Source organism: Stegodyphus dumicola, chromosome 9 (genome assembly GCF_044657685.1).
Source record: "Stegodyphus dumicola isolate Sdum_Otavi_A_Nest chromosome 9, ASM4465768v1".
Classification (NCBI taxonomy): Eukaryota; Metazoa; Arthropoda; class Arachnida; order Araneae; family Eresidae; genus Stegodyphus; species Stegodyphus dumicola.
The window spans coordinates 41,386,203-41,411,891 of record NC_140776.1 but is presented as its reverse complement, the minus strand read 5'-3'; the positions used below and the strand labels follow the sequence as shown (position 1 = coordinate 41,411,891).

Genomic DNA, 25,689 nt, shown 5'->3' with positions numbered 1-25,689 from the left:
ACCACTTATCTCTTTCAAAGGTCTTCCTTTTGCGACATAGATGCACCCCTCTGAGAATCCATTAAACTACACACAGGAATCTTTGTTGCAAATAGGAGGTGATTTCTTAAAGAGGGAAAGCATTCGGTTCCAGATTCCCCGTTTTTTGGTAGCTTTTACTGCTACCAAAGCCCCGGCATCAAAAGGTTAATTACATAGCTAATTTCAATATGTTACCATTATTTTAATGAAATTTATCAATGTTATGATGTTTTAAAAAATTCGTTGGAAAATTTTCAGACCTCGGAATTAAAAATGTTCCATAGAATCTGATCTTAAAATCGCCAAAATGTTGACAAGATGCCAAATTTAGAACCGTTTAATAAAAGAATTCACATCCCAAAAGCAAAAACTTGTTTAAGAGCTCTTTATTAGAAAAAATTAATTTTGAAATGCTTATGTTTCACTTCTTGCTTGGAAACTCGAGTATCCCATCATTTATGTTAGAAATAGAAACAAATTATAACCCATGAACCCAATCAAAAGATAACCATATATGTCAGAGAATCGCCAAAATATTCCTCCAAAATTGCAGTCATAAAAACAGACAGAAATTTCATATGATTAAAATTAAGGACCTTCTGCTAATTTTGGCCAAAATTAAGGACTTTTATGGAACAAAAATCGATTCCAAAAAATTTAAGGACTCTTAAGGACTGTACGAACCCTGAATAATGGTACGCCCCTTAATATTTTTGGCAATTTTTATGATGCCAGGAATGGTGCCAAAAAGCAATGTTTCCAAGCTGGCTGTCACCCAAAATAACACCGAAGTTGTATGTTACAAAAATACTCATCTCGTGTGTTCTTGGCTACATCTCATCATCTGCATAGGATGACTACTGCACACACATAATGCAAATTATGTAGTCCTGATCCCGGTATTAGCGATGCCATATAAACTTTGCAAAGTATGAATACAAAATGTCATAAAATGACAACTGCTGAAAACATCGTTTGTAAAAGTCATGCTTAATGTGGCTCCACATGCCCTCAATGGTCTTTGTATGAGGGCCAGTTTTGAACACCTTTATCACAACAAACCCACTCATAGCCATCCAACTGATCCTTAAGTTCGACCAGATGCATATCTTTCATACAAACTTGACATTCATAGGGAGAACTAATTAAACCTTCATTCAAACATCAAGCAGTTTTAACTTTCTTATCTTTTTGCTCTAAATCTTGAAGAAAACAAGTATTTATCTTAACATACTTCTTTGTTGAAATGACAGAAAAATGATTAATTAGAACCAGTCAAATAATGAAAATTTCAGTAAATGACAACTAAAATTCTTATAATTCAAAATACGACCAGATGCATGATTTGTAATGGATGATACATGTACTACAAGTCATGTAGCCCTCAATCACTAAACTAAGAATTTCCAATCTTAGTAAACTTAAGAAAAACACTGGCACATAACATAAAAATGGCTGCCATAACATTGGAGAAACAGAGTCGATTCTGGGTTACCAACAACAGCATCAGCATTTGGTGCCAAATCAAACAGCATCTTTTTCTACACTAGAGCCATACATTATTTTATTTTATGTCAATATTACTCATGCTCAACTACACTTCAGATCTTAAAGAGAAAACATTTCTCTAAGCGTAGCTAAATCACAATTTATATAAAAAGAAACATATATGCATAAAATATCTAAATCAATAATAAAAACTTTTCCAGAAGAAAAAACAAAAATACCGAATATCTAAACAACTTATAGATAGATTTGGTTTTAAGATACATATATAACATACCAGTGCCAAAACTGATATATAACATGTGCTGCAATTGATATATACATAAACCATTTACTTATTTTTTACTAATTTTTTCTCCCACGGATACAAAGAGAGATGATTACAAGAATAAAGTTCTGAAAAATCAAATATTAAAAACAAAATTTTTTAATTATAATGCATGAAAAAATAAAGAATTTTAATACTAGAAAAACATACTTAAAAGTATAGAAACAAACATTTACATCATAGTCAAGAAAAAAACTTTTTTACTCAATACTTACAACTCTGGGAGAGGAACTCTGTTCCCTGGTGGTGCATTAGGATCATTACGAGATTTTTTTGATAACAGAGGATCTTTCTTTGGTTTCTTTTTCTAGATAAAAATGCAAATTATATATTTATATAAAACTTTCAACAATTTCATACAAAATGCTATTTTAAAGGGAAAAAATTCTCATACTAGCATAAATTATGTTTAGAAATAACAGAGATTTTTTTTAATCTAATTTAAATATAACTGCAGTTAAAGTAAAGCAATAATTAGATATTAAGGAACTCCACTTCTCCCCATCTAATCTCAAAACATTCACTTTTTCTGCTATAAATAAAAGAGAATTTCCAAGATTTTCACAAGATTTAATCCAGCAGAAAATCTGTATTATGGATAGGAAAAAAATGAGGGATTCTGCTTTTCACAGATACAGCACTGCTGCATATTCAAAATTAATTTCAAAATAATAAGTTAATGCTTACATAGTTCAAATATTTTGCTCAAACTACAAATTGTAGCACAGCAGGTTTCATTCTGTAGCATAAATTAAAAAATAAAATGTGATTATCTTAAACTTTAGACAGTCCATAACAAAATAAAGCAGTCCTTAGCATACGAAGAAATGTTTCTTGAAGTCTCAAGCTTGAACTTTCTCAGGAACCCTCAATGATGACCATGTTGACACCACACCCACACCTGGATAATATCCATACAGTTTTTAATACTAAGATGATCCAGAAGTGCTGGTCAGCTAATTCAGGGAACTCACATCCAACTCAGGAACTGAGACATTGAAGTACCATAAAGTTTATGTTGTAGGCACCATAACATTGAAGTGGTGAGAAGAGGCATGCCACTTCGGTGAAGTCATGAATTTCTACTGATCACATGGTTTAATGCTTATGGTTATAGCACTTGCTCCTGTAACATCACCTTCGGTAGATGCAGAATTTCAATAATGATTTTAAAAATCAAGTCACTTAATACATTCTAATGATACAGTTTTCTACTTTACAACAAAAAAAGATAAAAAATTTCCCCCTCTTTAGCTAACAGTTATTTCAGAATGCATTTTTAGTGTATAATTTAAGTCGCCACTGATGCTATATTAAAGTCTGCACATAAGAATTTTTTTTTTTTTTTTCTTTCTTGGTTGATAATGCAGTAGTAATGGAATTTAAAGCCAAACTTCTGAGTTATACCATACCAATATCTCTTAAGCATATATTCAAATCCCTTAATACTTCAGTTCTATAAGGGATGGCCAAATGAAAATGTGACTATGGTTCAAGAAGCATCATTCCATGGAGTTTTTAGAACTTTCAGATTTACAAGATAGATAGTTGAATGTGTCAGGAGAAATCTCATTTAAAATGGTCAGTGGCTGTGCATGACAGAGGGAAAGAGAAGTGACGTAAGCTTCTTTGATACGAATGGCTCCTTGCTGTTAAACTAGTAGGAAATGAAAGGTACAGTTAATGTATATAGATAATATGATAGCCTAAGGAACGCAAAACCTATCAAGAATCACAGATATGGCATGTTAAAAGGAGTTATTTTTTTGCATGAAAATGTTTATCCTCATGTGATAATAGTTAACAAAGATCTGCAGCACTTCAGATGGGAAGTTCTCCCTCTTTCCCCTATAGCCTTGGCCTGTTATCCCTTTATTACCACTAAAAAAAACATTACAGGGATGCTAATTCACAGACAATGAGGTGATCAACAATAGGATTATGTGTTATTAGTTGATGACTGTTGCACAACAATGGGTATTGATTTGCATACCAGTACATTTATCTTGTGCACTCTTGTATATTTATTAAACTGACAAGATTAATATATTTATGATATAATATTACTCACGTACTATTCTTTCAATTGGTAAGTACACATGTATTCAAACTCATATAATTTATTACAGATCCATTTTCATTTGGGCACAGTTTATAGATAAGTTAAATAAAATTACTTTAGGTTTGTCATCTCCTTCTTGTGGTTCATCTTCTTCATCAACAGGGATCTGTATTTCAGGTTCTTTCAGTAGCCCATAATAAACTTTTCCTTTATTTGCTAAAAAGTTTATTTAAAAATGTATTGATACAAAGTAGATGAAGAGGAAAACAATTAGAAAATTCCACAAATTAAACAATTAATCAATAAATATTACACACACACAAAAAAAAAAAAAAAAAAAAAGTATGACTAACCTTGTCTTGCAGCTTCCCCAACCAATGCACCAGCAGTACTATCTATTTGTTGCTTAGTTCTTGAAATGCCCTCATATACTGTAGAAGAGCAAACATACAAATTTGATAACACAGCATTAAAACAAATTATAATTATTAATAACCCAACATACTGTGAAACTTCACTAGTATAACACTCCAGTTTATTACCAATAATTGCATCATGGCTCAAGAAAAATTAATTTCAGAAATTTATAAAAATCAGCTATTATTTCAATATTACAAATCGGAACAATTTACACACTACCTATGGCAGGAGTCCAACTAAAAAATATTATATATAATGTATCATAATTGATAACTTTTCAAAACAGGATATTTATTCACAAATATTAAATTAGAAATACATATTTAAAATTAGAGAAAAGGAAAAAATAAAAAGAGAATACTATGAGAATATAATTTATTTTTATCATAGAAATCAATTATAGTAAATACTTAAGTATAAACACTAATATAGCATAACTACCTTAATATACATTTTACAAAAAACTATATTTTTAATCTTTGCAGTACTGTTCTGTTACCAGGACCAGATCCAGAAATGTATGTATGCACGCATGTAAGCATGAATGTATGTTTGTGTATACATATACACATATAACATACATACATGCACACATTCATACATTTCTGAATCTGGTCCTGATAACAGAACAACACCCTGTTTGCTAATTTAACACTATACTACAAGAATTAGAAATATTTCTCAAAATCTCTCTACACCCAGCTATACGTTATAAAAATTTAACAAATAGCCAAAATTTTTCCTATTAAATATCAAATTCTAATAAAGAATTTTATGTTTCACAAAAATACTGTATATCCTATACAAAATGCTCAATTAATAAAATCATGAAATATCAGATATAATAATGCCTGTAGGGCAGGGATGCCCAACCCTAGCTCGCGACCTTTTTACGTCCCTTGCATTGCACATCTGGTTCCTTCTCAGTATTGCAAAGCCTTAAGCGGAAGGAAAAGTTGAGTTTCAGTTATGCTACACATTCAAAGGTGACACCAACCAAAGTTCCCTGAAAAATCTGTCTTCAGGGGACTGATCTGCAATTAAGAACAAGAATATCACAAACAGTCTTTTGGATTTGGGGAGGAGAAAACATACTCCTGTTTTGGATCAATTTCTCATAGGAATAGTTTTTTTAACAATGAACTTGTTAAAATCCAAGTTCATATCCAGAATAACAAATGAGCATTCAAATGACTACATGAATTTATTGATAACATCGTACATACCAGAATACAGTAAATTCACAGAAGATGTAAGAATCAGGTTTCACATTAAAATATACTTTTCCTGTACTTAATTTGTATCTTACTGTATTTTTAATAAACAGTAATATAAAAAGTACATAATTCCTTTTTTTTAACATATTACCAGATAAATTTATGCATTATAGATGTTTATACAATTGTGAGAAAAGGGCAATATACAATTGTGGCTTGCCAAAATTCTAAATTGACTTGTGTCAAGTTAAAATTTGGGCATTGCTGATATAAGATATTAATTATCAGTAGAATATTTTAAAATTCCAAATTTAGGAGATAATTTAAAATTGTCCTTATATTTGTCATTTGAAACAAAATGCTTTCATACAGCTAGATAAATCCTTCACATTGAAGAAGCCATTTATAATCTTCATGCTGCCTATTGTGGTTCAAACACGTGGACAGCTTTCTAATATTTTTGCATTCAGATATTTACTGTTATAATTGATTTTCGGCTGACTGGTGACAAAAAGCATGCAATTTATTAAAAAAATATTTTATTCATGCTCCTTACTGAATATCCTAATGCTAATCATTAATGATGACGATGATTATAATGTTGGGGAATTTCTATAGATTTTCCTCCTAACACTTGTTCAGTCAGAACAAAATGTGCTTCCATGATTTTTGAACCAGTTTTCCAGAAAATTCGTATGAATTTAAGCAATTAATTACACAGATATGTATGCATTTAGCAGTCGCACTTCCTAGCTCTTATTTAGAGCACTCTGTAATTTTATCTTGAAAATTAGACGTAAATTTGACAAGCACTAACCCTTATGACTCACCATTGCTAACACCCCTTAAATAAATACAATATTCATGGGGGAAATGTGGGTTATTCAATTTCTTGCATACAAAATTTTGTAAATTCGAGGTATTCCTAGTTTAATTAAAATAAGAGATACTACCATTATGGCTTAAATGGAAAAAAAAAAAAAAAAAAAAAAAACCTACTAAGTAACTAAACCAAATTAAATAAACTATAATGAAATTTCAGTATAGAGTTAAGTAAATATGATACTACTAACAACATTATATTACTCAACATTTAGAAAATTAAATATCCTACTTACCTAGGAAAGAACTCCCCTAACACACTGCATATCCCCTAATATCCTGTAAATCTTTTTTTAAAAAATCAAAGTACACCAATCATTTAAAAACCTTTGCTTTGCTTTTCTGTTGTAACTGATAAAGTTTTAAATCTTCTTAATCCCTTTGTTGTTTTGTGTAAAAGATTGTGGCATGCCTAATTATTTAACATAGTATATCTTGGAATGGCTAGCACATTGTGCAGCAGCACCACAGGTCCAGGGTTCAATCCCCAGGCTGAGCAAGGTCGACTCAGCCTTTCATCCCTTGATTTCCATCGCTTAGGTCGATAAAATGCGTAGCAAGTTCGCTTGGGGACTAAACACTGGGGGTCCTGCGACAAGCTGATCACTATGCTTAGGCACCCCGGGGCCCACAGTCAAGAAAGCAGATTTTTGGGCACTGCTGGCCTTGGCCCACTAGGGCTGTTGCGCAATTGCGTTTAGTTTTTCCCTTCAGGTATGCCTTTTGTGTTTTATGTGTTAGTTTCTTGTGTTTAATTTTTCATTATAGTTGTATTTCATAGCTTTTTTTATTTTATCAACAAACATTAATATTTTCAATTTTCTATGGAGACTGGGTGGGCGGGGAGTTGGTTTTATTCTCTACAAAAAGGATAAAAAATTCTGTTTTGATCACATTTACATTTCATCTGTTGACAGTTAGAAGAAAGGATATCAAACAAGTGATATAAGCAGCAATTAAATAGTCATAATAATACGAGCACTGATTGCAGTAACTTATGAAACAGGTTTGTTCAAAACATCTGTCAAATAAGCCAAAAGCTGAACTAGAGTATCCATATTGAAGTCAACAAGTCTCTTTGTAGATATAGAAAAAACAATGCTGGAAACTTTGTATAAACAGAAGATTTTCGGAGGACATGTGCTTCAAAATAGGACAGCATGTTTTATTTGAAGTTCCCAATACAGACATCAAAATACTTTTGCAAAATATGTTATATGGAGTCTCATCTTGCCAAATTTATTTGATCCAGTAAGATATGATCTGTACAAGGAAATCATTACTTTTATGGGCTGGGAAAATTGTTTCAAAGCTACTTTTCAATTCAGATGTTCAAAAATTCCTTATAAGTTTTTATGACACTCTTTAGGCAAACTGATTGACCCAAAGATTTATAAGCATCATTTAGAGCATATGCTCATGCACCCTGTGGCTCACGGTCAAGAAAGCAGGCTTCAGGCACTGCAGGCCTAGGCCCACTAGGGCTGTTACGCCACTGAGTTTAGTTTAGTTTTTATTTTGGAATGCCATAAAATGCTGCTTCTTGGAAATGGAGATCAGCTTTTGATTGTTTTCAGAAAGCATAACTTAACAATAGTAATAACAACAATCAGAAGAATTTAGAGCTAAATTTTTCCCACTTTTAAACTATTGGGTCAATCCATAAATTTGTGTGAATTTTTTGGTAAATTTTTAAATAATATAAAAAAACACAACATTTTAATCAATTATATATTTTCCTCCATTATCTACAATGTCTCACCATCTTACAGGCAGCTTTTTTATGCCATTACAGTAGAAAGACTCTGGTTTTGATGCAAAAAAACTTGAAAGTTCATTGTGTACATCCTGTTTAGAATTTAATTTTTTCCCAGCAAAAATTTTGTAATAATTAAAATTTGTCTGGGGAGTAAGCAGGATGTGGCAAAAGCACCCAATTAAATTCATTAATTTTTTGCAGCGTTGTTCGAGCCGTATGCGGTCTAGCATTATCATGATGAAACAACACTTTATTGATATTCACCAATTGTGGGCATTTTTTGATCAATTCAGAGTTTAGATGGCAAAGTTGTTCACTATAAACTTCCGAATTAATCGTTTGATTTGATTCTAACAGTTCAAAACGTCCTGAACAAGGTTCATCATCAATGCTGCTTTTTTCAAGTTTAAATTTTTAAAACCATTTCTGGGCAGTCCTTACACTAATAGTGTGTCCACCATGTACACCATTAATTTTTATTGCTGGAAACCTGGCAGATTCACCACACGAAAATAAAAAAATGCAGCACAGCATGTTTGTACTGATTATCTATCTATATTCATCTTCTGTGGGTACTAAAATGCATTTGATATTTACGAAAGTTGGTGAACTGAATAATATGAGTCAAACGATGACAAGTTTCAACAGGTTCAAAATTGTATTGTTTTAGTAAATGTGTGATAGTGAATTCCACACATACTCTTAATGCACACGAACTTATGGACTGACCCAATAGAACTAGCAGCCTTCTCTTCCATTTATTAAAATCTAGCAAACAAATGAAATATAAAAATTGAAGTTACATCTCATGATTAGCACAAATTAGCAAAATTTTTATCGCAGACCAATTTCATTACACCTTAATTCAACATTATCAAACCACTGTTGTTACAATGATGAAGATGGTAAAAGTGCAGTACTTGACATGTTAGTTAAAGTGCTTGGTTAAAAGAAGAAAGGAGGGTTTTAGAAAATATGTATCTATATGCCTCTGATAGGAACAAAGTTGCATATTTAATGAAACTGTTCTGAAAGAAAATTGCAAAAGCTTCTAAGAAATCCAAACTAAGGGGCAAAGTAGCATGAGTTATAATTTTGGGTTCTAAAAACTGAAATAAACAGGTTTTATTTAAAGAATAGGAACTTAGCAAAGCCTTTTATTAATAGCTATTTATGATATCATATCCCTTATTCTGAATTCTGGAGTTTAGTTGGTTCGTCCAATATAAGTTTAATTCACAAGGAATTTTGTGAATGCATTACAACTGGATGTCTGATTTCCCCCTCCCTCAACTGCAAATTTGATTTCATTGGTAGGTTTAAAAGAAACTGAAAAACCATAGTGATGGAAGCATTTAAGCAAGTAAAGGATTGAGTTTGGAGTAAATGGCACTAAAATAGAAAAATAAAGTGCACTGAAGGTGAAGATTTTCTATGGAATTTTCTCCTTCTTTATTATGTGCCTTTGTGGTGTAACTGGAAGTATCTGGCTAACATCAGGACGTCCAGAGTTCGAACCCTTGACGACAGCATTTTCATTTTTCATATTTCTCGCTTTGGAAATTCTCATGACAACAAATCGTACCTGAACTAAAATGTGGTGGACGATGATTTGTCACCACCTAAATTAGGCAACTGGATAATCTCATCTCTCAATTTAAATGGAGAGGGGAGAATGCAAGGAATTATCTCCTTCCTTACTATGTGTTTTCATGATGCAACTGGAAGTACATCCGTCTAGCATCAGGAGATTGGAGTTCAAGTCCCAGCAAGGGCATTGCTTATTTTTCAAATTTCCTGTTTAAAAAATTCTACTGGCTCTACAATTTAAGTCAAAGGCAATGAAGGCTTGGAAAGCTTCTCATACATGGTGTCAATGATGATAGAAGGATAACTATGGGAAATAGAGTATTTTCATTTGCCAAAATGGCAGAGCTGGGGCAAAAGTGAACTGCACAATGAATATTGTTACTTGTGCTAATTATTACCCAGAAATTCATTTTTCAATACTATTAAACTACAAAGAGACAGCTAATTATTACACAAAAATTCTTCATTTTTTAATACTATTAAATTAAAAGGCTATTTTCCTGAAGTTAATGAAACAGACTTATTTATTGTAATCAAATTGCTAGTACACTTAGGAATAAAATAATTAAAATATATTTCCAAAAGAAATATAGTATAAATTTGATAACTACATATATACATATCGGAAATACACATATTTTTTATAATAAAAATTATACAGAACATCACTTACAGCTAAGTATTCCTAAATTTCTGTTACAGAAACAGAAAAGCTATATTTATATAAAGGATTAAATATAGTTCATAAAAATAATATTCATAAAAATAATATTCATAAAAATTACTTCATTAATGGTATATAAAAACCACAAATTTATATTTAAAGAACTGTGTCAATTTCATAAATTAAAAAAATATTAAAATAATATACCATCAAGATAAAGATGCTCTTGAATAATATTTTGTAAAACATTATTTTTCTTGTCCTGCAAGTGTCGTTTTAGGAAATTGTATGTATCTCTTGACAATCTAACCGTAAACTGACCTGACCTGCAAAATAAAATTTATACAACTTTTTAAAGATAATAAATTACAGATATTTTCTCAAATGCATTTATATGAACTGTAACAGCATTTGAAAATTTCCTTGGCATATATCGGGAGGGAGGGATCAAAGAAATGGGGGAAAAAAAGAGATAAGCTATATCAAATAATATTAAAATTACCTAAAATTGTCCATAAATTCATTTCCTTTCATGTGATCTTTTTTGGTCAAACATGACAATTTTTTAACATCATCCAAATAATATTCTTCTTGTTCTGGTCCAAACTTATCCATAAAATATTTGGCTACAAAAATAAAAAAATAAAATGAATTTAAAGAATTATAAATATATCTATCACTTACAAATATGAAAGCATACTTTACCTTTAGCTTCATGCTGATTGTACACAAGCTCCAAGTACATGTGTACAAATACAGGATACAATATCATTGAAAGTTCATGCTGAAAAACACAAAAACACTGTCATAATACTGTATAGTTAGAACATTAATTTCATTTACTTCTTTATTTATTTTTTACATTTCTATCCCTGAATAAAGAATAAAATGGCAGAATGGGATTAACTAGTTTACGAATGCTCATTCCATTGAATTTGTTCAATAGGGAAGATATATGGTAATACAACAAAATCATGTGAAAGAAATGATTTTAATAATGCTTCTAGCTATATTCATAAATACAATACTAATGCTGCAACTTAAGACTCATAACTCATTTCTCAGATTGACTTCTCTATCTTAAACAAATTTAATTTCAATTAAATTTTATTCTGCAGATGCATGCACTTATTATTTATAATCTATAGTGTTCATTTTTAAAACACATATGAAATAAAATCATTATTTGAGTCTTGTATTCCTAGTATTTGAGTTTATTGTTCAATTCTGTTCATTATTAGTTGTTTTAAATATTCTCTACTGTCACCCTAAACAACTGGACAACAATTGACAGAACTAAACAATGAATGAAATAACAGAAAGTATGAAATAAAATCATTATTTGAGTCTTGTATTCCTAGTATTTGAATTTATTGTTCAATTCTGTTCATTATTACAGTTGTTTTAAATATTCTCTACTGTCACCCTAAACAACTGGACAACAATGGACAGAACTAAACAATGAATGAAATAACAGAAATACAAAACTCAAAAGTCTTGTATTTCTGTATGATTTTGTTTCATACCTGTTTTAAAAATGAATGCACTGCATTTTTGAATGTACATAAAAGGTTTTTTTTTTTTTTTTTAAAGTTTAGTAAAACAATTAAAATTTTCAAAAAGATACTTTGAAAATAACTGATATTTAAAGACACTGATTCTTATATTATATGTGATCATAATGTCAAGATAGACATATCAAAATCATAATTTTTGAATTTCAACTAAATGCACCCTTTTTACATCTACAGCTGAAATTATTTTCTACCTTACATAAATAATACCTTACATACATATTACATCAATGTTATAAATATGGCTCTTTTTTGATTTATTAGTAAATAATTTACAAATTAAAAATTAACAACAACAAATAATTAAAAAGCATGATATTTCATGAACTACAGATATTACATTTTTAATCTGTATAATTTGCAAGAATTTTATTTCATAATGAAAATATCAATGCGATTATGGAATCCTTCACAAATGATAAAAGAAATTTAAATATAATTTTTTGAGAAATAACAATAAATCGACTTAATTTGATAGAATTCTTTTTAGATATTAAAAAAAGTTTTACTGAAAATCATTGTGTTACATTTAGGTGCTTATTGATTCTATGATATCAAATGGCATGTTTGATGGCATTTGTTACTAAATAATATAACAAATGCAAAACTACATAAGAAATTATTTTAATAATGCTTCTAGCTATATTCATAAATACAATACTAATGCTGCAACTTAAGACTAAACAATGAATAGAACTAAACAATGAATGAAAATTTTTTTAATTTATTTAAATTTTATTAAACTTATTTATTTTCTTTTTGGGGAGGAGGGGGATTCAAAATGATGATTCAATCTACCACTAAGTGAAAATGAAGCCACTGCATTTTTAATACTCTATTAGCAGCTATTGTTGATGTGTGGCCACCCAGAAAATATAAGTTTTTTTTTAATACATTTCCCTCGAAATGCCATTATTTAAGAAAGTAATTTCTTGAGGATGAGGTATGGGACAAAACATTCTGACATTGTTGTTTTTTTTTCTTGGTGTTTTGGTTGCCACTAAAACTGAAAGGTACCACATTTTATTTTAAAAAAAAATTTTTTTTTTCTTCTAGTGACAAATTCTGCATAAAATATTCATTTTTTAGGTCAGAAGTAACCTTTTATTTTGATATTAATTTCTTACAGAAATGTAAGTAGATGGTTAAAACATATCTTAATATGTAAATTTATCAATAAATACTTTAATATTGATTTAAATATTTACATTTATAGTTTTTACATAAACATATAAAATAGCACTAAAAACATATTTTAAATTTAATTTACTAACTCTGTATGTATCCAAAGCAGTTTCAATGAACTTCTTAAGACCAACATAAGTATCTTCATAAATTGCTGGATCGCCTTCACTGTTACAACAAAATAAAAAATACAGCAATTTTTATTAAAGTATCATATAAAAGCAACTAAGCAATTAAAAAAACCACAGCTGAATTATTTCTTATCAAAACAGTATTAACTTATAAAATAAATCTCATATGTAAGAACTGCTTAAATCTCCATAATTATGTTAAATTCCTTTCTTTTTTTTCAGGCATACTAATAAAAGAATTTCCACAATAAAAGATGGAACTACTCTCATATGCGCCTTCAGGCCGCCAAATTTCTCACCAAACATTTTTGGTGAGAAACTCCACACCGCCACATTACTACCTAAATTTTTTGCCTACATTTTGAATTTTAAGCCTAAAATGTCTACGAAAACGCGGTTTTCGCAATGCAAAAACCATGTTTTGAAGACACAATTTAAACTAAAAATCCGAAACAAAAAAAAATTTAGATAGCAAAAACGTAAAGTTTCTAACCAACATTATTTGACAAGAATCTATGTAAACAAAATAAAAACAGTAAAATAAAATGCACTTAACCATAATACATTCCTAAATAAAATTTCGCCAGTCATACAACATCTCTGAACAAAAGTGCCACGATTTTCCTGTATCACATGTCTTTCTGAGATTGAAAATTTCGAAAGTAATAAAAACTTCCTTCAAAGTTAACATACTACATGAAAACCACAATCCAAATCTTAAACTCCACTGACAGCCACATACTTTACCAGCAACCATTTAACTGCAAATCCACACAAGAACTATAAAAAATGTCCTTCTTCATCCGAGTTCTCATAGCAGCTCTACAATTCGGACTCCGTTCTCATAAATACACCCGTAAACAAAAGACTCTTTAACAACTCCAACATTGTAACTTTTAATACTAAACTTACTTTGCACACAATCTAAAATACAGCGAAAAATTCCACAGCCAGTCCAAGGAGGGTCCTCGTCCACAACCGGAAAGTGTTCACCACAAGCACAAGTAGAACATAGCCGAAAGAAAGCAGCCGGGGAAAGAGGTATCAAAAGAAAACAACCGGCAACGGAGAGCAACAGGAACGGAAAGTCCCAGCAGCGTATCCGAGTGAGGCGTTTAAAGTTAAGGTAAGTGCTATTTAAACGTGTGATTATCTCAGTTTATTCAGAGCATGTTTCGCCAGCCTAGCACACGTTTTGTTGTTATTTTGAAGTCACTCGAGTAAGCCTTTCGATCTTATCAGTTTAGTATCATGCCAGCTAGATTTCTGCGAGTCCATCTCTTAGGAGTAAATTTTAAAGTGCATTCTTGCACTCGTTTCTTTTTCAGATTTTGATTTGTATTCTAGTCTACGTTTAGTTATCACCGCAAGTGAACGGTGTTTTGTAACGCACAAAGTCCGTGCTTTCTGTTAATTTAGTTTGAGTTAATAAAGGGTTATTTTGCACCTTTCTTCTGCGCTGGTATTTAATTCATGCCTGTGCAAAAATTCGCCAGGTTCATTGTAGGATCTAAATGAGTGGATGTGGAAAAGTAGAGACAGATCTTACAAGCCGAATTTTTCCGAACTCATGGCTAAACAATGAAGGTGCAGCCGAGTTAGCTCCATCGACACTGCAAACCACACTGGCTTCTGGAAATATAATGGAAGGCTTTGGATATCTGGTGGACACTATGAGGGCCTCCATGAAATCCTTAGTGATATCAGAAGGATAACTAGCTTCCTAGAAATTTTAGATAATCACTTTTTACTTTATCCTCTCCCTGGTGTACAAAAGATCACGATAGCCATGACTGCCTTGCGAGGACAGGCATTAAGTTGGTTTAAAGGCATTGGAAAATTTCGATTGGGAGAAACTGGAAGCCCCACTTATACGTTCGACAATTTTAAAACCGCGCTAGTAAAAGCTTTTCCCGTGGTGAAGGATAGAGCTAGACTTGAAGCCGAATTGTATGGCAAGTACCAATTCAACCCATTCGAATAAAAATCCCTCAAAAGTTCAATTGAATACAGTGATTATAAAAAATTTGTCCTTACCTGTAATTCACATTCGAATAAATAAGGTGCCAACAGAGGCCTTGGTGGATACGGGAGCAGAAGCAAATTTTCTGTCAGAACAATTCTTTCAAAATAATTTTAAGAATTATAGATTATTTAAAATGCAAAACACCAAAGTCATTGCAGCGCAGAGCAAACATTTTTCATGTATAGGTAAATCAATGTTTAATGTAGAGATAAAAAATGAATTCCAAAAGTCTATATTTTTTTTGTAGTGCGAAATCTACAAGTTTGGGTAATTTGGGGCATAGACTTTTTAAAAACAGTGGGAGCCGAAATTAATTTTCAGAATGAAACTATGCAACTTAACATGGAGCCAAGGGAAGTACAAGCTGTGGAGCCTCCGGAACTCAACCTGGAACATGTGAAAGCAGAAGACAGAAGAAAACTACAAGATCTGGTAACATGATTTTCTGATTTATTTTCTGAAACACCTGGCCTCACTCAGATAGTTCAGCATGAAATTAAAAAGTAAGGAGCCCGTGAAGGCCAGGCCATACAGATATGATCACGTGAAGGAAAAAAAAATCATTGAGGAGCATATTCAGCACATGCTCGTAAATAAAATTATTAAACCTATAAGTAGCCCTTATGCGAGTCCTGTAGTGCCGTGTAAAAAAAAAAAAAATATCTGCCAAATTCAAATTTTAAAGCCTGGAGGCTAGCTATCGACTACAGGAAGCTTAATAGCTTAACCAAATACCCCATTTATCCTCTACCTATAATTGAGAAAGTGATCAGAAACATTAGGTCTACCAAATACATGACCATCATAGACCTTACCTCAGGGTATTTTCAAATAGCTATGTAACCACAGGATTTGCCTAAAACAGCTTTTATCATGAAATCAGGAGCTTATGCTTTCCTGAGAATACCTTTTGGCTTATGTGGAGCCTCAGCGACTTTTCAACACACCATGGACATTATATTAAGACCTGTCCTTGGGAAATCAACGTTTATTTATCTCGATGATATGATTGTTTCAAGTGAAAATATTGATAAACACGTTAAAGATTTAAGTGAAGTTTTTACATTATTAAGAGACGCAGGCCTAAAAATAAATGCGAGTAAGTGCAAGTTTGCAGCAGAAGAACTAAAATACTTAGGATACAAGATTTCAAAACGCGGAATTGAAACTCAAGACTCGAAAGTAACTGTGATAAAGAATTATCCACCGCCCAACACTGCCAAAAAGCTCTCTTCTTTCTTAGGCATGTGTAGCTATTCTAGAACATTTATAAAAGACTTCGCACAAATTGCGGAACCACTCTTACAATGGAAAAGAAAAAAGCTAGATTTTCGTGGTCAGCTGAGGCAAACACTGCGTTTGAAAGAGTAAAATTTGCGCTAATTCAAGCGCCAGTCTTAAAATTCCCGGAGAGGGATGAAAATCTCGAAATTTCAGCTTATGCTTCAGATTTCGCTGTAGGTGCGGTTTGGGCACAGATTACAGCCCATGGCGTATTTTTCAAAAACACTGACTCAAATTCAAAGAAATTATACTGCAATGGAAAGAGAAACTTTGGCCGAACTTTTAGCTGTACAGAAATGCAGAGTTTATTTTGGTAAGGCACCAATAGTCGTGTATTCTGATCACGCTGCCGTGGGACAACTATACTCCGGCAAAAACTTAAGTCCACGACTTATAAGATGGGCATTGAAGTTGCAAGAATTCAACTTAACAGTTAAACACACACCGGGAAAGGAAAATATCGTGGCAGACACATTATCTCGAATACAATTGGACGAAGAAGGAAAACAAATAAAATACTCCATTATAACATCAAAAGTATTAGATTCCAGAGAAACAATTATTTCTGAATTAAAAAAGGATCCAGAATATACGTATATTTATGCATACTTGCAAGACCCGGATAATTTCGAGCATCCGGATATAGCAGCTATAAGGAATAGAGTAGCAAACTATGAAATAGTCGATAAACTATTATTTTATACTAAAACAACAAATGAGAATAGTGAAATAAGGCCAGTCATTCCAGCCAGGTTGTGACTCAGTATTTTAAAGGAATTGCATGACACTGTTACAGCTGGAGACCAAGGTATTCGTAAAACTGTACAAAGAGCACGCGAGGCATTTTTTTTTCTAGCAACTTCAAAGAGTGGTAATCGAGTATGTCAGGTCCTGCCATACATGCCAGTTAGTTAACGATGTTAATTATAGCCCGGCTGGGTATCTAAATAGTATAAGAGCTACTTTTCCTAATGAGTTAATTGGAATAGATCTACTGGCCCCATTTCCGAAAAGTGAAAGTAATAGAAATAGATATTTACTAGTGATAGTAGACCATTTCTCAAAATGGTTAGAAATAGTCCCCCTTAAAAGAGCCTCAGCAAAAATTGTAGCCGATTCTTTTCTAAATAAATACATTTTAAAATATGGTGCACCACTTAGGGTAATATCAGATAATGGCCCCCAATTCGCTAGTCAAATTTTCGAGCAGCTATGTGCAGGGTTTGACATCCGCCACCTTGAGATGGTCCTGTGCAGACCACAGTCAAATATTACCGAGCGCGTAAAGAGAAACATAGTTAAAATCATTCGGAGCTATGTAAAACGTATCACCGACGTTGGGCTGACTGTGTAGAGATGAATTGGCGTATGCCCTCAGAATGGCCAAGCATGACACCACAGGAAAGGCTGCTTGTGAACTTTTTCTGGGAAGGAAGATAATTATCCCTTTATATAAATTATTTTTTGTCCAGAAAAGGGAGGAAAAATTTAAACAAAAAGATATCTAGAAGTTAATTAATGATGCAATCAAAAATTCAGATGTATCTAGAGAAAAACAATCATTGTATTATAATAAGAAAAGAAAAGAGTTTAATTTTAAACCTGGGGATAAAGTACTGAAAAGAAAACATGCATTGTCTTGCGCCCCACTCGAAAAAGCGTCAAAATTTTCCACAAGATTTGAAGGTTCCTACGTGATTGAACGTATTTGTGGATCAGTTTTATACTTAAAAGGAAGTACAATCAAAAGTCTTTAATCCGGACTCGTCGGGACTTCGGCGATTCCGGATTATCGATTTTTCCGGATTATAGATCATCAATTTAAATCTGGTAAGATGGCATGCAGAAATTAAAAATATGAAACCGTAATTTATAAAATAATGAGCAATTATGATCTAAAGAGTATCAAAATTGACAAAAAAAAGAAGCTTAATATTTATTTGTTTACTTTATTAAACATTTCTTTCAACGCGCACATGCGTACCTTAAGCATAGCCGAAATTATAAAATTGCAACCAAAAAACTATTTGATGTGTATTCGTGATATTTATAATGACGAGGAATTTGATTTAAATCATATCAAAGACGGAGTACATCAAGATTAAATACTACATTTAGTAAGGAATTATAAGCCGAATAAAATAAAAACATCTGCCCTGAAGATAACGATAGTGCTGACAGATCAACTTCCAGTTCATTTGTAAGTCATTCCAGGATGTAAATTTAAAGTTAAGTGATGTGCTATTTAAACGTGTGATTATCTCAGTTTATTCAGAGCATGTTTCGCTAGCCTAGCACACGTTTCGTTGTTATTTTGTGGTCATTGGCCTTATCAGTTTAGTATCACGCCAGTTAGATTTCTGAGAGTCCATCTCTTAGGAGTAAATTTTAAAGTGCGTTCTTGCACTCACTTACTTTTCAGGTTTGATTTTGTATTCTCATCTACGTTTAAGTTATCGCTGCAAGTGAACGGTGTTTTTGTCTGTTACTTTAGTTTGAGTTAATAAAGGGTTAGTTTACAACCTTCTTCTGTGATGATATTTATTTCACATCTGTGCGAGAATTTGCCAGGTTCGTTGTAGGATCTAAGTCAGTATATATGGAAAAGTAGAGATAGATCTTACAGGACAAGCGATGTGTGTCCATTCTAACATCTCATCCAGATGCAGTTGATCCTCTTGAAGTTGAGAGGAAAGCATGGCACAAAAATCAATTGTCCAAAAGCCATTTCCAGCTACAACAAAAATATGGGGTTTGTAGATAAATTTGACCAACTAACATCACTCTACGAAATAGACAGAAAATGTAAAATGTGGTGGCACCACATTTTCTTTCATTTCCTTGATGTAGTTGTGATAAACAGCTACATATTGCACAAAATGATAACAGACGGAGAAATAGATACTGCTAAAAAAATTCCGTTTAGAGTTGATCTTTTCTCTCTGCGCAATGGGGAAATTCAAAACCTCTTTGAAGCGACAGATCTCAAGCCCCCAAGATGCTCCCCATTATAAAGTGTGTGTTTCTGAGGAAAAATGGCATTCAAATGTGGAACACATGCCAGTAAAGGGAAAGAGAAGATGATGCGCTTACTCTAGTACTAGACAAAAATCCCACGTGTCGTGGTACATGTGCAAAACTTGTAATGTGAGGTTATACTTTGTCCAGAAAGGTGGAACTACATGCTTCAAAAAGTACCACGAGGGAAAAAAAAAACAGAATGTATATAATGTAAATGTAGCCAACTGTATATATATATATATTTATCCGTATTTTATCTTTATATATTAAAAAAGGCCCATTGTAATCAAGATTTTCCTTTTTCTTTCCCGAGAGTAGCAGGCCTCCCCGTGGTGCATCCTGGGTTATGCTAAATCTGCTACAGAGATCAGATTCTACTGTTTTTAAATCATAGACTAAGGATTTTACTATAATACGAGCTTCACAGCAATGCTCACCTATCGCAGCTCATGCGACTCAGTGTGTTCGCTTCGGACACACCCACAAAATGGAAACGGTTTGTGCAATCTTTGTAAAATTATACCTGCATACTCTCTTAGGCCTAAATAAACTGCCTACATTTTTTTTTTTTTTTTTTTTTTTTTGTAAAATTCCAACTTTAAAAAGTAGCATACCGGAAAAGGTTGAGAAGAAAAAATAAATTTTTGCATAAAATTTAGTATTTTTTTAATTAAAAATTTTTTAATTTTATAATATTTGATTCTTGCAATTTCAAAAACAAAATACAGTACAAAGTCCGTAATCCGGACTCGTCGGGACTTCAGCGATTCCGGATTATAGATCATCAATTTAAATCTGGTAAGATGGCATGCAGAAATTACAAAATTAAAGATGTGAAACCGTAATTTATGAAATAAAGAGCAATTATGATCTAAAGGGTATCCAAATTTATATAAAAAAAGCTTAATATTTATTTGTTTACTTTATTAAACATTTCTTTCAATGTGAGTTGTTTCAGCTGTATTTTTTGTGCTAATACTTTCTCTTTAATTCTCTCTTCTATAAAGACATAATTTCTTGTTTAGTTACACAGTTCCACTCTTCAAATCCTGTAATTGCTGTGTCAAGAATACCGATTAACTTGTCAATAGAAATTTTTTCATTTCCGATAACCTCTCTGTCACTTTCTCCACTATCGAAAGTGCGCATGCGCAGTGGACGTGTGCAACAAACGCACGTGCGTAAACGCTTTACGCGTATGCGTAAGTTTGTTGGCTTTGAAGTCCGGATTATAGATCATTCCGGATAATAGACTTTGTACTGTAGTTGACTATAATATTAATAGTATTTAAGAAATTAAATGTAGGATGATAAATTATGTAAAGTAATGGGCACAATGATAAAACTGTTTAAAGCAATATATGCAAGTCATCCTAAGTTAAAATGTTGGTTATACATCTTTCTCATTTATATATTTTTTCTGAATGGAACATTGAAAGGCATGTTAACTGCACTTTACTGTATTTTCTCTTTTAATATATTCAGTTTTCACACGCATCATAGTCTGGGTCACAAAATATTCTTCCAAAGAAACGCAATTCAAATAAATAAAATCAAATTCTAGAAAATTTATATTAATAAATATTTTTAAAATGTGGAGTAATTTCGTCAATCGGCCCAGTAGAATGAATGATACAGAACTGTCCCCCCCCTTTTTTTGAGTAGTGTACCTTGATTCCTTTTTTTTTTTTTTTCCAATATACATCTAATCAAAAAGTGGATAAATTAAAACATAGCAGAAATTTTCTTGTGAAATGAATGTGACTGTCTTCTCAGAGTCTTAAGGAAGAAACTGCACACAAATAGGTATTTATTACATTTTATGTAAAATGGGTATTGAGATTTTCGGTAAATGGAAGAAGTAAATACAATCATAACTGATGGCTGCAAGCACATTTACATAACAGATGATACACATACCAAGTATCTCTGAAGCAAATATTCACAACGTTCAACAAAAATTGGAAATTCAGAAAAACACATATTCTATGAAATGAAGAATTTGCCAAATAGTAACGAAAAGAAAAGTTAACCAGAATTTAAAGAAATGACAATCTGAATGCCGGATATATGTTCTAAAAACAACAAAAGCAAGGTCTTTCTTCATATGTCAGTCTTCTTTTATTTTACTTTTTTTATGCGAAATAAAGGAAGTATTGTAATTAAGAAAAATTTTGGGTTTCAAATTTCAATGGATATATCTATTCGAACTTGTTCATGAATCCATTTTGACTTTTTTTTGCATAAGGTCTATATATATAAGGTCAGAATAAAGGACACTTTATTCCACAATGGATTGTAAAACAGATTTAAAATGGATTTTTTTCATGTCATCTGTACATATGTATCTTGCATAACTTGAAAACGATTACTCATACAATGTTGAAATTTTGCATATGAGACTGCTATAACATTCAGTTATGAATATCCCTTTTTTATTCAATTGGCAGTACCAAATATATATATATATATATAATATATATATATATATAATTTACACACAACCCTTCTGAGTAAGACGTGAAGAGGACACTTTGCCCACTTCCCACTAGAAAGAACGTAAGTTAATTAATGCGTTTTCTGACCTTTTATATCTTCATGTACATTCCCTTTTCTTATTATATATATTTTAAATTTCAATTTGTTTTTGCAAAGATTGCTTTATATTTCTTATACTTTGTAATTTTCTAATGTTTATTTCAATTACTTTGAGTTCTATTTCATAATGCCAATTTCCAATGTTTAATTTTTTACAAATAGTTTTGAATTAAAATGTATAAACACAAGGGTGTCGGGGGACAATTACTCAAGTAATTTATCAATTTTACTGCATAAATTGCTTTTCACTCAAAATTGAATTAGCGAAAATACTTAATCAGGATGAGTTCTTTGGTGTTCTGCATTGGTTCTTGATCCCTTCAATTCATGGAAATATTTGGCCTAACTTAAATTGCCAGTACTTGAGTAAAAGACGAAACACCTTCGTATTTATTTCTTAATTATTGTACATTGAACGGGAGCTGGTTTGTTCAATACTATAATTAATCAAATACAACGAATTAAAACTATATGCACAGATACAATAGATTTACAACGCGAAATTTTGATCCTTATCAAAATTCTCAAAAATAATCTAATTCCCTTTCAATTTATCAACCATTGCCTTAAAAGAGCAGGCGTTAAATACTCACTCTAAATCATTTAACTGATAGGGATATGATAATTTATTCCTAAACCTGAGAAGGCGGTATAAGTTGGATGACTGTCAGTTGAAAGATTTGTATATAGTGTAATTACTCAATTGTATATATTGTAAAAAGCTAATTGTCTTCAGACATATACTGTTACTAAAAAAATGGGCCTATTTCCTGCCTTTAGACTGTCTACTAGCTCTTGGATAGCGAAAATACCTTTTTCCTTTCTTAAATTCTTAATCATTGCGACACGACAATTAGCCAGAAATTAATTAATTTCCATTCACTAGTATTTTTAAAAAAATCTTAACAGACGGTCTCTCTCAGATAAGAACTCCACAAAATACATCCCTCAAGAATTCCAAGTCCCACCCACTACCATAAATTTCTTCACCCAAGTCTTACCGACTGATATAATTCAAAGCCCCTACTGCCGCTAAGAATTTTCGGACACCCTACACTTCTGAGTCAGACACGAAGAGAACACATTGCCAACTCCCCCACTAGAAAGAATGTAAGTTACTTAATACCTTTCTGGCCTTTATATCTTCATGTACATTCACTGATCTTACTTATATTATTTTCTATTTTATTTTTATATTATTTTTATGTTCTCTTTGATTAGTTTTTGCAAAGTTTGCATTATTTATCTTTTTTATAATCTTCTATGTTTATTTCAACTTTACTTTGATTTCGATTTCATAATGACAATTTCCAATGTTTAATTTCTACAAATAATATAGTACTCAAATACATAAAGATGATAGTGTCGGGGACGATTACTCGAGTTTTACAAGATTTCTCTACAGTAATTGATTTTTACTCCAAATTGAATTGACTAAAATGCTTCATGAGAATCAGTTCTTTGAGTAACAACTATTCGCGGAAATATTTGGCCTGACTAGAATTGCCGGTTTGGCTTTAACTTATAACTCGAGTAAAGACGAAACACTTTCTTATTTACGTATTTTTATCAATTATTGATCATTGAACAGGAGTTGGTTTGTTCCCCTTGAAAAGTCAACTAATTTCCGATCAATGACAATAATTACATGTTTTAATTTTTACTTTTACAATTGTAATATTATTCTTCGTGATGATTTAACTCCAGTCCCCGTTAAAACATTATTAACATTTTACTTTCAAATTACTTCAAAACATCTTTCAAAATATAACTTACCAGTATGGATGCACACTTTTAAAATAATTCTACTTTAATTAAACTTAGGAGATAATATAATCAATTAATCAATACTGTTTAGGAAATAAATTATTATTAACTAACTTTGCAGCAATTGCGCAAGTAATAATAACTTGTATTCGTACTAAATGGATTTAAGTTCATACAACATTTGATATGCTAAATAGCAGCTATTAGCGCTATTTATCTCTTACCTAATGTACCCACTTTATATATTATCTCCAACCTTTTTAAGTTTTAAAGTTCTTATACAAAAACTTTACTGTATTGAAGGTTAGCAGCCTCCTTACTTTTATATCTTGCTAGTTTAACTCATATTGAAATCACTAAATGTCATTCCACTAGATGACAAACTTGAAAATTTAACGCCATGCCTGCTACAGGTAAACCCAAAAAACAATTTCTATGGAAAACATTTAACTGTATTTACATGATTACATGCGGTACTTGACATATTAAATACATAGGACAGACTAAAAACAATCTTAACTTTCGAATCAATAACCATAGAGCTCAAATCAAAAAATTCAACGCACAAAAAAATAACATTAAAATAAGTACACCATCACAACTTAATACAGCAGAATTAGAACACTTTAAACACCATGATTTCAACTCTATTCAACTTCAGATACTAGATATAATACCCAATCACAAAACACAAATTTTTCAGGAATCTCTCTATATACTAAAACAACGTTCACTTTATCCATATGGACTTAACACTTATATACATAGTCATAGAGATACTTCTAAGAAGTCTATTTTCAGCCAATTTAAACTCTACAGCATCAAAACGCAGAGAGGAAAAAGAGGAAGCAAAATAAAAAATAATGCGAGATTTTTATCCACTTTGGATACACTTGCATTGAAAAAACAATTGAAATGTTTTTTTGACTCGGACTGTTTTCCCAAGAAACTTCTCAACTGGTTACACTCCTGTACTAATAAATTCCTTATCAAACTAAAAAAATTCATTCAAGAAAGCTACGACGACATACAAATCATTAAAGACATGATTCTTGATTTTAGTCTTTTCAAACTCTCTAATAGTCTCACTCAACGCAAAATTTATTTTAAAGTCAATTTTCTGCATCCGCAGTTTGACAATATTCATTTCTCAAGAATCATCAGAGATTGTAAAGATTACTTCCCCGCAGTTGACACTATACCAATGATTGCATTTAAATATCAAAGGACCTTAAGCAACTTGCTTACTAACCACCATGAAATAGATGAAACTGCAGAATGACATTGTAAGACACCAATTTACAGCAATTACGTAGATTCTCATCACCAGCACATAATTACTGGCAACCTGAATATCATACAAAATCATCAACTAAAAACACTAATGAGTTATGGTACAAAATTTAGACCAGTCAGAAACATGACTACAAATTACTGTTACAAGACTTTCGAAAACAACATCAACGAATTTATAGTTAAAGCAAGCTATCAACTGAATTTTCCCATAGATACCTTCTTAAAATGGAAAGCTAAAATTCTTTAACGCATATCCACAGAAATCAGTCACCTCAAATTTAAAAGTACACTGAACTGGTCACAACTTACATCTGATATTAGTAAATTAAAACAGCTTTTTACTATTACAAAAATAGAT

General features: G+C 31.6%; 1 protein-coding gene across 1 annotated transcript in view; it reads right to left on the bottom strand.

The window, feature by feature from the left end:
• Positions 1–25,689, bottom strand: part of Taf5 (TATA-box binding protein associated factor 5) — a 72,615-nt gene that overhangs the window by 33,193 nt on the left and 13,733 nt on the right. The window contains exons 4-10 of the mRNA XM_085823362.1: positions 13,298–13,376; positions 11,155–11,233; positions 10,952–11,075; positions 10,657–10,775; positions 4,271–4,348; positions 4,033–4,133; positions 2,071–2,162 (exon numbers count right to left, since the gene is read on the bottom strand). Coding sequence (XP_085679488.1) covers positions 2,071–2,162; positions 4,033–4,133; positions 4,271–4,348; positions 10,657–10,775; positions 10,952–11,075; positions 11,155–11,233; positions 13,298–13,376 — 672 coding nt within the window. The remainder of the gene's footprint in view (positions 1–2,070; positions 2,163–4,032; positions 4,134–4,270; positions 4,349–10,656; positions 10,776–10,951; positions 11,076–11,154; positions 11,234–13,297; positions 13,377–25,689) is intronic.